At 47.6% G+C, this 12,501-nt stretch overlaps 1 protein-coding gene across 1 annotated transcript; it reads right to left on the bottom strand.

Annotated features, from left to right (window-relative positions):
• Positions 1-9,437: 9,437 nt before the first annotated feature.
• Positions 9,438-10,599, bottom strand: LOC125598310. Its single transcript, XM_048772507.1, has 4 exons — positions 10,586-10,599; positions 10,389-10,532; positions 9,947-10,327; positions 9,438-9,819 (listed from the first exon to the last, which is right to left on the bottom strand). Exons 1-4 carry the CDS (start codon positions 10,597-10,599, stop codon positions 9,438-9,440), a joined length of 921 nt encoding a protein of 306 aa, XP_048628464.1.
• Positions 10,600-12,501: the final 1,902 nt, after the last annotated feature.

The raw sequence follows: 12,501 nt of genomic DNA, 5'->3' as shown, positions 1-12,501 counted from the left end.
CCAGGCAAGTGTTAGATTGGTTTTAGACCAATGGTTAAGTAGATACTATTCCGCTGTGCATAAGTTGAAAGGTTCTAGCTAGGGAATGATTAAGGTAGTCCTGAGCTAGGATCTGAGTTAGCCCTCGCCAATGGGCGATATTTTAAATAAAGGGCAAAATTTTAGAGGTTCGGTCCAGGTATGGACTGAGCGACGTGAGGCATCGACCGCGACCTAGTCGGCCGGGATCGGGTCTTACAGGTTGGTATCAGAGCATGCTTGATCCTGATACGGACAGTGCTCAAAGATGTTAAGTTCCAAACCGAATTTATTTCTGAAAACTGAGATAACTTGGAACCTTAGTTGTGGTGAGCCAAGTGAGAGTTGAGGTAAGTTTGGGTTTCATGCTTGTGAACGGGGAAGTTCCAAGATGAGCCGGCTTAGCCAAGATACACTCTTCCACGACAAGACCCTGAAAACATAAAGGTTAGCTTATCTAGTTATTTGGGAATAATAGACGGATTGGATGATGGACGCAATGCAAGATCTTTGTATGGACGACCTGGACAAGGGAAGTAACATGGACCAGAGAGTGGCTTAGGTTGAAAGAAACGTGCAGCACTCTCTTGGAGGTAAATGTTATTCCTTGGTGGCCGTTCAAAACAAGTGAGCATATGCAATGTTCATGTTAGTCTAAGGGAGACGCTACATGGCTAGTACATGAGTGGGCTTGTGATCAGATGGATCAGCTTGGACTCAGTGTAAGTCAAGGTAGGATTCCTTAAGATTGAGTGAATGGAATGGATCAATTCCAAGAGGAATTGGAAACACGATGTTAAGTATTTTAGTATGATGAGGATTGAGGTATACTATAAACACTTTTGTGAATGGTATGGGACGTTCACAGATGTGTGATGCTTTGGAGAATAGTATGGGACATTTTCCAAATGTGTGATCAAACCGAGATCCTACTCATCTAAGTACTTAATGATCGGTGGTGTGGAAACACATTATTTGATACTGGAGCTACATATAGTGTTGTGAGTCCAGGAATGGTTGGAAAAGGTTTGTTCCAGTATGGAACATGGGATGGTCTTGAACGAGTGAGTGCGGCCGGAGGGCAAGTTATGAACTCACTCGGTCTGGTTAAGGACATCCCTGTGGTGATCTTGGATAGGCCGATGCCTATAGATCTGATTGTTGTCCCCCTCAAGCATCATGAAGTGATCTTGGGCATGGACTGGTTGGGAAAGTATCGGGAAACTCTAGATTGTCACCGGGGAAGGGTGCAACTTGAGAATGAGTTTGGACCCCGATTAAGTACCAAGGAATCAAGCCAACCTCTTGTAGTTGGTGGTTTCAGCAGTCCAAGTATAACGGATGCTTGGAAATGGTTGTGTGGCCTTTTTGGCTACCATTTACACTGATGAGGTTGTAGGGGCCTGTGACCCAGAGGGGGTATACCGTTGGTTCGGGAATTTCAGGATGTGTTTGGGGCACTACAGGGCATTCCCCCTGATAGGGCTGACCCATTCATCATTGAATTGGAACCTGGAACGGCCCCATTATCTAAAAGTCCATATAGAATGGCACCGGCTCAGATGGCAGAGCTGAAGAAGCAACTTGAGGACTTGCTTGAGAAGGGGTTCATACGCCCTAGTGTATCACCTTGGGGAGCACCAGTCCTATTTGTTAAGAAAAAGGATGGTAGCTTTAGGTTGTGCATTCATTATAGGGGTTTCAGCAGGGTGACTGGGAAGAACAAGTACCCTTTACCCAGGATTGATGAATTGCTGGAATCATAAACCATATTGTCCAGGAAGGACTTAAGGGAACAGAACAATCTGTTAGGACTCATGGTAGAGTGAGCAGCCTAAAGATTGGAACATGTTCGCTAGGACTTGGCTGGTGCATCGAGTGGCTTGGAGATTGGTTGAATCTACTAAGACTTGAGTACTCAGAACGCAACCTGGAGAGTTGGGTCAGTGACAAGTCAGTCTTTGTATGGGTGCTTGATGAACCACTTGATAAGATTTTGTTGGTTAAATATCTATCAAGGGGGGAGACTTGTTGTGTATATGATGACCAAGACGTGGTCAGTGAGAAGGAACAAGGTGGGAGATGCAACGAATTGGTTAGAAAAAACCAATCGAGCATGCTCCATGTTCCGGGTACAAAGGAGTTCGGATGGAACCTTTGTCATGAGACAAGAGGTTAACACCACTGGATTCGAGGACGAATCCTTCGTAAGTGGGGGAGACTTGTCATGTCCCCGATCCTGGATAGGATCGTCTGGACGGACTGCGGTGCGAGGAAACGCACAGTCAGGTCATATGACCTAAAGACAAGTATATCATGGCCTGAAGGTAAGGTTAAGGCATCAGGAAGCTAAGGCATAGCTAATCCAAGAAGGAGACAGCTCAAAGGAGCTGGACAAGCGAGCTGGTAGCTGGACAAGATCCAGGTGAAGCTCGATGAAGTGAGTGATCAGAATGGATCATGGAAAAACTAAGTCTAGGTCTGGAAATTGACCAAGGGACTTAGAAGGATTGAAGAAGATAAAGGAAAGAAGCTGTACTAAGAGTATGGCAGCTGGGCGGTGCGGTAAGCAAGCTCGACCAGCTAAGTGAAGAGTAGTGCAGCTCAGTGTAGCTCACTGAAGAGTGTGTCAGCTCCCTGAGCTAGATGGACTAGCTCACTCAGCTGGGTCAGCTGGGGATCAGCTCAACTCAGCTGGACTGAGTGTTCGAGTCTTGGGCAGTTGGTTCGGGTCTGGACAGTGACAAGGCCATGTGGATGACCCATGTGTACCAATGGGCTGGAGGGCTCTTGTGGTTGGGTCATGGGTGGGCAATCAGTCTGGGCCTTGTTTGGACTTTTCCAGGAGTGGTTTGGCAGTTCCAGGGCGTGTGGTAACTGCCATAGGCAAAGGGTGCAATCTGTACCATTGATTAAATCAATGGCCAGAAATGATACCGAAGGGATGCAATGGTTAAGAAGTAACCACCCCTTCTCCTATATAAGGAAGGCAAGTCCGTGCCTTTGCAGGCACGCCAGGGCTTCCTTCTACACCCTGAAACACAAAGAATCCAGAGAAAAATACAGAGAGTTGGTCGGATTCCCAATCCAAGACCCATGGTGGTGTGAAGGCCATAAAGAGACAGTTTTGGGGAGATCAAGGGGGAAGTTGAGAACGACCCTCTGAACGGTTTTGATCATTGTTGACAACACCCAAAGCCTTATCTGGAGCCTGTGAACACACGCAAATGTGTGAGGAAAGGAGGGAGTTGGCCGGAATCCATTCCCAAGGGCCAATGCAGCCTTAAAGGGAGATTGGTGTGGAAAGCAGTTTCATGGGAAACAAAGAGGGAAGTGATGCACGACCTTTGGATGGTGATTGATCATGGATGATCATGTCTAAGGCTTCCTCTGTGTCTTGGGAACACACGCAAATGGTTAGGAGAGAAGGGGGAAGGCTTGACTCCACTCTCAAAGGCATGAACAGCCTTGAAGATGGATGCAGTATAGAAACTGGTTTCATGGAAGTTCCATGGAAGGAGTGATGGGCACGATCCATGGTTAGATCTTATCAATACTGGAAGTATGTGATAAGGGTTTGATGACGGCGTGCTAGGAGGAGCATGGACGCCCCTGATGAGGTAACAGGTGGGGACTGCAGACCATTGGACATAGTCTGGTACACTATGGGCTGATCTGGTCCTGCAGTTACACCTTACTCTGTTTTATGATTATTAATCATGTTATTTCTTCTTCTTATGATTGAGATTGATGATTAGACATAGTAGCACTGAACCATGGCTTGGCCGGTTCAGAAGAACCCTCCATGGCCTTGGTTTGGCAGCTAAGTCCGGATCTCCTACTTCCTGATGGATTTATGGCGATCTGACTTTGGAATCCTCTTAGTGGTGAATTATCATGAATTATCATGGTATTTGGGGATTTTTATCTGATTGATTTCGAGATGGTCAAGGTGGCCGGTGGGGCTGTTCTAGGTCGAGATCCATAAGATCGAGATCGGTTCTTGGAATTCTGACTTGACCATTCTCTTAGTTAAGATTTATCATGAATTATCATGAATCCTAATGAGTTTTTAGGGATTGATTTAGAGATGGTCCCTGGGCCGGTTTGGCTGATCTTGGCCGAGATCTATGGGATGGAGGCCGGTTCTGGGAAATCTGATTGGACCATTCTCTTAGTTATGATTTATCATGAATTGTCATGAATTTTAATTGATTTTGGAGCAGGTTTGCTTGCAGTCGAAATTGCACCTGAGGGCATATTGGGGTCAGATCCTTGTGTTAGGATATCTGATCATATGTTTGTGTGCTGGAACATATTGTCACTTATGATATTGATCATAGGGAATTGCTGGTTATCAACCTTGGTGTTGGTAAGGCAGGCCGTGTGTGATCTGATCATGGGCAAGGATGGACGACCTGATCCTTGGATGATGGATCAAGGTGTCTGATCTGATTGATCAAAGGATGCACCGGTGGTAAGAGCAACACTAATCAGGTTCAGTGGGACATGGTCCATGACTGATTAGGAAGTATGAAGACTCATCAGTTCTGAGTCATGTGGGGTGGTTGGTTGATTGACTCAGGATCTGATGGGCATTGTTAGTCCATGAGCTGGACTTGGTATCATAAGTTGATAAGGCAAAAAGGATGTGGGACAGTGCATGAGCCGGTAAGGGCCAGATGCATGTCCTTAGCTGTTTGAAGACTTTCAAGGGTTACTTATGTCTGTGGGGATGGTTGGCTGAATGACTAAGTACCTAAGGGAGTTGTTTTGTGTGTGTAAAGGAGCGGGACGCAGTATATGGCAGCTGGCCATAGCTCGGTCCTAGCTCACTTCGAGTGTGACAGCTCGATCAGCTAGTTACGAGTTCCTTCAGCTACAGTAGCTGGGCCAATGAGCTAACAAGCTCCGGGAATGTGGCAAAGGTATGATCTGTCAATGTTGCATAGATCTAGATAGAATGGCTTAGGGGAACGGAACTTCTGATTGTATGACTTGGTCTAGGTTCAGGATCGACCTTGGAGCTAGCTGGCAGTTGTGTTTACTGACCAGTAGCTGAGGTGATCTGACCAGGCAAGTGTTAGATTGGTTTTAGACCAATGGTTAAGTAGATACTATTCCGCTGTGCATAAGTTGAAAGGTTCTAGCTAGGGAATGATAAGGTAGTCTTGAGCTAGGATCTGAGTTAGCCCTCGCCAATGGGCGATATTTTAAATAAAGGGCAAAATTTTTAGAGGTTCGGTCCAGGTATGGACTGAGCGACGTGAGGCATCGACCGCGACCTAGTCGGCCGGGATCGGGTCTTACAGGGCCGAAGGGGTGGGATTGTAACCGAAAAGGTGTCTCTCTCTCCTTGCAACGTTCGGCAATAACTGCCCCCAACCGGTCGTCAACTGCCTCCAACTGCTCATGTCTTGTCCCTGTCGGTTCTCTATCCTGAAGCCAAGGCCAAGCCCTTTAACTGACCGTCCATACCGTAGCCGGACCATCTAACCAAACCACCATAACCGTCCTAGTAACCGCCCAACCATCCAGGACATGAAACACTCGGCCCAGCTGAGTTGAGCTGACTGCTAGCTGGTCCCAGCTGAGTGAGGTTAGTCCTTCTAGCTCCACGAGCTGATGCATGCTGACTGAGCTCCCATTGAGCTTCCCTGAGCTGCCCAAGCTCGGCCGCTGTCCCGTCCAGCTCCCACATCACTCGTCCAGCTCTATTAAACCCATTCTTTCTTCACCCTGGTTAAGTCTCAACACTTTGATGCCCTTAACTCTATGTCTGAGCCATGATACGCTTGTCTACTGGTCTAATGACCTGACTGGTGCATCTCCCCGCACCATGGCTCATCCCAACGATCCTATCTCGGACTGGGGACATGAGAAGTCTCCCCCACTTGGGATGGATTCGTCCTCGAATCCTCATCATGTGTTTCCTCGGGGACCACCTGATCATACCACTCAGGATACTCGGCCTTCATCCTTGCATCTGTTTCCCAAGTGATTACATCCTTGCCATTGTATTCCCACACGACCTTGATCATGGGAATGGTGTTCTCCTTGTTGTCTTTTCTGTTCGATCCACTATGCGGACCGGCCTTGTCTCTAGAGTCAGATTCTTACCCAAATCTGTAGGGATCTCGTGTAGGACTATGTCCTCATCAGACAAACATTTTTGGAGTTGGGACACATGAAACATGTTGTGGAACGCATCCATGGTGGTGGCAGTTCCAACTTATAAGCCACAGCCCCAACTATTTCTATGATTCTGAACGGACCCAAGTACCTAGGGTCTAGTTTTCTTCTGCCAGAAACTCTAGCCCTCCCTTTGAATGTGATCATCTTGAGATATACCAAGTCTTCAACTTCAAACTCAATATGTTTCCTTCGTCTATATGCATAACTCTTTTGACGATCCTGTGCTTCTTTCATTTTCTCCTTTAAGAACCTTATTTCTCGGTGGTTTCTTCCACTCTCAGGACCCAACATGCTCCTCTCCCCCACTTGGGTCCAGCATAATCGCGTCCTGCAAGGCCGTCCATACAGTGCTTCATAAGGTGACATCCCAATGCTAGTATGGAACTGTTGTTGTAGGCAAAACTCGACCAAGGGTAGATGCTTTTCCCATGAGTCGCCCCAATCCAACACCACGGCCCTTAACATGTCCTCCAATGTCTGGATTGTCCTCTCTGACTGCCCATCCGTCTGAGGATGATAGGCTGTGCTCATGTTCATTCTTGTTCCTAAGGCTTTTTGAAAAGCCTGCCAGAAGTAAGAGGTGAACCTAGAGTCTCTGTCCGAGACAATACTAGCGACACTCCATGCTGACGTACTATCTCGTCCAAGTAAATCCTCACGATCTGATGCACTCCATCTCCTTCTGTATTGGTAAGAAGTGGGCCGACTTGGTTAGTCTGTCAACCACCACCCAAACCGCATCCTTTTGGTTCCTGGTCGTAGGAAAACTGGTCACAAAATCCATTGTGATGTGATCCCACTTCCACCCTGGTATGGGGAGATTCTGGAGCATACCATTGGGCACTTGATGTTCGGCCTTCAGAAGCTGGCAAGTAGGACACCTCGCCACCCACTCGGCTGTTTTCATCCTTACGCAGTGAGTTAGTACCTTTTAAATCCCTATACATCTTATTCAGCATGGGGTGGACTGAGAACTTTGACTTATGAGCCTGACTATAATCTCTTATTTAAGCCCCTTGCTGTTTGGAACACTTACTTGGCCATTCACCCTGATTGTTTCGTTGCTTGTGATCTGATTCTCCGTCTTATCGTTAAGAGCCACTTTTTGCAAGTTCTCATCCAAACTCTTGGCCTGCTGTATCCTGGTAAGTAGATCGGCCTGATCCACTTCCTCGGATCCCAATGGCTCATCACGTCCAACCAAGGAATTTAGATGTAGTGACCAAACCATCCCTTCTAGTTCATCCGCTTCTCTTTCGGCCGAGACATCTGCCCTTCTCCGGCTTAAGGCATCAGCCAATAGGTTAGCCTTGTCTAGATGGTATGATATGTCCAGATCATAATCAGCAACATACTCAATCCATCTTCTTTGTCTCAAGTTCAACTCAGGCTGAGTGAAAATGTACTTCAAGCTCTTATGATCAGTGAGAATCTGGACTTTGGCTCCGTACAGATACGATCTCTATATCTTCAAAGCAAACACCACGGCCGTCATCTCTAGATCATGGATCGGATTATTCCCTTCATGCTTTCTCAGCTGTCTCGAGGCATAAGCAATCACCTTCCCATGTTTCAGGACGTACCCCCAACCCAGTGATGGACGCATCCGTATAGACCACATAAGGTTGATCTTCCTCCGGCAATACCAATATTGGTGCATTCGTCAGCATATCCTTTAGAGCTGAGAAAACACTTCTCACACCCTTCATTCCAGGCAAACTTCACATCCTTGCCTGTAAGTCGTGTCATGGGTTGAGCCAAACTGGCAAACCCCTTGACATACTTTCTGTAGTAGCCGGCCAGCCCTAGGAAACTCCTAACCTCAGTAGCATTCCTAGGCTGTGGCCAATCTCGTATAGTCTGAACCTTCTCCGGATCTACTGACACGCTGATCAGACACAATGTGTCCAAGGAACCCAACGCTCTTCTGCCAGAAACTACACTTGCTTAGTTGGCAAAGAGTTTTTGTTCCCTCAAACGTCCTAGTACGGCCCTGAGATTCTTCTCATGGTCTTCCTTGTTTCTGGAATATACAAGTATGTCATCTATGAAGATGATTACAAATTCATCCAAAGAAATCTCGAAAGATACCATTCATCTTCATGAATGCAGCTGGTGCATTGGTTAGACCAAATGGCATAACCACAAACTCATAGTGGCCATACCTGGTCCGGAACGCCGTCTTCCTAATATCATTAGGCTCAATTGGGATCTGATGATACTTGAGGTGAAATCAATCTTGGAAAACCATTGGCCCCTTTGAGCTGATCCAACAGCTAATCAATTCTGGGTAATGGGTACTTGTTCTTCACAGTACCCTATTCAACCCTCGGTAATCAATACACAGCCAGAAGCTACCATCCTTTTTCTTCACAAAAAGAACTGGTGCTCCCCAAGGCGAGACACTTGCTCGTATGAACCCTTTGTCCAACAACTCTTCCAGTTGCTTCTTTAGCTCGGCCATCTCGGCCGGAGCCATACGATATGGACTTTTGGACATTGGGGCCGTCCCTGGTTCTAGTTCTATTATGAACCGGCCAGCCCTATCAGGGGGAATGCCCTGTAGTGCTCGAAACACATCCTCAAAATCTTTAACCAGCGGAATCCCGTCGGGTAACCAGCCCCTACAACCTCCTTAGTGGCGATTGTGACCAAAAAGGCCTCACAACCCTTCTCAAGCATCCGTTCCACTTGGACTGCTGATATCACTAAGCATCCAGAAGTCAGACGAATACCTTGGAACCTGATCGGGGGTCCACACCCAGTCTCAAACTGCACCCTTCCTCTGTGACAGTCCAAAGTAGCCCGATTCTTTCCAAGCCAGTCCATGCCTAATATCACCTCATGATTCTTAAGGCAGACCACAACCAGATCCATAGGCATAACTCTATACTGGATCACTATTGGGATATCCTTTACTCGCCCTAATAAATGCATTACTTGCCCACCGGCCGCATTCACTATGCAAGGATCATCCTCCGTTTCCATCTGGAACAACCCTTTTCCGATCATATTGGGCTCACAAAGCTGTGTGTAGCTCCAGTATCAAACAGTACGTGTGTTTCCACACCACCCAAACATAGGGTCCCTATATAAGACCCCCCTTTTCTAATCATCTAATCCATTCTAAGTTATGTACCATGCCAATCTACTGAATTGAAAAAGAATGGATCTAGAATGTTACCAGTGATGGTCCAGCCTCTGCTGCGTCCTTGGTCAGTTCATCACACGCGGTGCTGAGGTCTGACCTCGGCTCTGGCTTGGCTTGCTGGCCTCCCCACGTCCTTTAGCCTCAGCTTGCATAATGGGACATTCCCAGCGTAGGTGTCCCGTCTTGCTGCAGTAATGACAGCTTCTGGGTCACTCCCCAAGCCCTGTCCACGGTTCTCTGACCGTCCAGGACAGTCTCGAGCAAAGTGGCCCATCTTGCCACAACGGGTGCAAGCCCCCTTTGCCTTCCAACACTCTCCACCATGATGCCTTCTGCATGAAGGACACTCCGACCTATCACTTGAGGCCTTGCCCCCTTCGGCCGTGTCCCTCTTTCTCTTCCGGTCGCTTCCGGATCCACTAGAAGCCGTGTGGCCCCTAGACTTCAGCTTGGCTCTTCAGCGAAGTTAGTCTCCACCATAGCCATGCGTTCCACCAGTTCAGACACTGTCTAGAAGTGACCAACGGAGCAATAGGTTCGAAGTTCGACCCTTAGGCCTCGAACAAACCTACGTATCTGTACCGTCTCTCCTCCTCCAACTCCTTGCCCACATATCGTCTGAGCTGGTTGAACTTCTCTTCGTACTCACGTATTGTCATGCGTCCTTGAGTCAAGTCTAGGAACTGAGACTCCAGACGGTCCCAAGCTTCAGCCGAGAAGTATTTGTGGTTGAACTCCACCTCGAAGTTTGAGAACCGCTCAATTGTCCCATTGGTGCGTTTGTCTAGAGCTAACCACCAGTTATGTGTGTCACCTTCCAGGAAGTGAACCACAATGTCCTTTTTGTACTCCTCTGGGCAACGAGTTGAGCTGAAATTCCGAGCCAGTCTGCTCCTCCACTCGTCTGCCTCAATGGGATCAGAACTACAAGCAAACTGCTTCGTACCAGCTTGGAGATGTGAGCTAGAAGGCTCAAGTAATCCACTCTCCTAACTGGATGAGCTGGTAGATCAATCTCCATTACCTCAGCTTCGACCAAAGCTCGGTCCTTGGCTGTCTGGCAGCTGTTCGAGCTACTTGTGCAGCTGCACGAGCTACACCAGCTGCTGTCCCAGCTGTCCTAGCTGCTCTCTGAGTTGCCTGAAACCGTGGCCTGAGCTGGGGTGATCTGGCCAACCGATGAGTTCAAAAAAAGGGGTAAATTCATGCGTGAAAGCCAACATCTGAGTGCCCATGGCCTTAACCACATCCGTCACCTCCCGCATAGATGGCTCGGCCAACTCCTCCGCCCCATCTCCAGGTCCGGTCTCGTCTCCTACATGGGAGGAATCACCTTCCTCCTCCGTCCCTCTTGTTGTTGCTCCCCAGGTTATCAACCTGAACCTCAGTAGGCAGGAACGTCGCGAAGGTTTCCCGGTCTTCTCATTAACCAGCCCCGTTGGGTTGGTAACACTTGAGTGGGGTTGGCCCCATCTCTATGACGGTCCAGAACCACCAGCCGCTTCCTTGCCCTTCCGGGACATAGTCCGCTTAGTTCCCTTAGGCAAAAACACTTAGTGTTAGTCCAAACGTATAAACCTCATCTCATGATTAGAACTAAGCAAAACAACATCAAACCAAACAAACACAAACAACCCGTGAGACCAAGCAGCCCGACTGTGGTGAACAAAACCAAACCAATCCTAGAATCAAGCATGCTCTGATACCGACTTGTAAGACCCGATCCCGGCTCTTAAGCCCCAAACTGATCTGCGGCCTTAACCTTTCAATCTAGTCCGAGTGAACCAAGTTTTAAGTCTTATCTTTCTAAATTCAATTCATTTCAACTGAGGTTCAATACAATCAATCTAAACAAGGAAACATAAGGGGAAAATCAATTGTATAAATATAAAATTAGATTCATACATCATTCTTTGGTTCGTCCTAATAAGTTATACACACTTAGTCTAACATAAGTTCACAAGTTGCCACAATAGGCTATCAGTATTTCACATCTACCTACAATGGACCCATTCACCACAAATCTTCCCATGGCCTGAGTCTTCACGGTGCCTTTCCCTTACCACGGTCCATGTCCGATCCTGAAACCACACAAGACAACAATGCACATTCATATGGCCGATATCCTAACATCAAGTCTAGATAAGCATGGTTCGGCTACTTAGAATCTATACCTGTCCAAACCACATACTCAAATAAATTCCCAAAAACTAATTAAAATTCATGATATCCTTGATAAATCCCAACTAAGAGATTCCCATAAACAGTTTCCAACGAAAACACACTAGAACGTCCAATCCGACCATGAATAGTCCGGCCAAAGGCCAAAGGACTTGGATACTGAACCGGCCAGGGCCTTGGTTCTGTGTTCCCTGTATGACCAGAACAAACAAACACAATAATCTGATAGGACAAGCAAATCTAAAAAGATAGAGAGAGTAGATGTAGGCGCATAGCAAACCGGCCACAAGCCCGATCAAATCATCAGCCGGCTAAGGCCGATCGCTTGCCGTCCACACCACTGACCTTAGCGTTCTCTCCCCAGGCACCATTCCTTCACTTTGTCCTTCTCTCTGTCTCTCTGTCTGGTATCCATCTCCTCAGGCCTTGCTTCCCACGATCGGTTTCTCCTGGAACAGCCACGCCTCTCGCCGGTTCTCTCTTGGATCGCCGGGTTCTCTCTTCTCTTTTTGGTGTTTGTCTCTCACGATTTTGGCAGAGGTTCCCTCAAGAATTCTGTGTCAAATTCTGGATCCAGGGCTCAGTATTATAGAGAGAGGTACTCGGAACTGCCATGGGGCCGAAGGGTGGGAGTTGTAACGAAAAGGTGTCTCTCTCTCGTGCAACCGTTCAGCAATAACTGCCCCAACCGGTCCTGAAATACCTCCAACTGCTCCTGTCCCTGCCGGTTCTCTATCCGGAAACCAAGGCCAAGACCTTTAACTGACCGTCCATACCGTGGCCACACCATCTAACCGAACCACCATAACCATCCCTTTTAACCGCCCCAACGGTCCCGGACATGAACACTCGGCCCAACTGATTGAGCTGACTACTAGCTGGTCCCAGCTGAGTGAGTAGTCCTTATAGCTCCACGAGCTGATGCATACTGGACTAAGCTCCCATTAAGCTTCCCT

This window comes from Brassica napus, unplaced genomic scaffold, assembly GCF_020379485.1.
Source record: "Brassica napus cultivar Da-Ae unplaced genomic scaffold, Da-Ae ScsIHWf_1699;HRSCAF=2325, whole genome shotgun sequence".
Lineage (NCBI taxonomy): Eukaryota > Viridiplantae > Streptophyta > Magnoliopsida > Brassicales > Brassicaceae > Brassica > Brassica napus.
The sequence above is the reverse complement of the archived record's forward strand: the minus strand, read 5'-3'. Positions and strand labels throughout refer to the sequence as shown.

What these genes read in the sequence shown, in the direction of transcription:
- LOC125598310 (XM_048772507.1), bottom strand. An exon ending in GAGCTTTGGTCGAAGCTGAG is followed by an intron (nt 10,328 to 10,388) that starts GTAATGGAGATT and finishes TGAGCCTTCTAG; the next exon opens with CTCACATCTCCAAGCTGGTA. An exon ending in GAGTTGGAGGAGGAGAGACG is followed by an intron (nt 9,820 to 9,946) that starts GTACAGATACGT and finishes ACTTCGCTGAAG; the next exon opens with AGCCAAGCTGAAGTCTAGGG.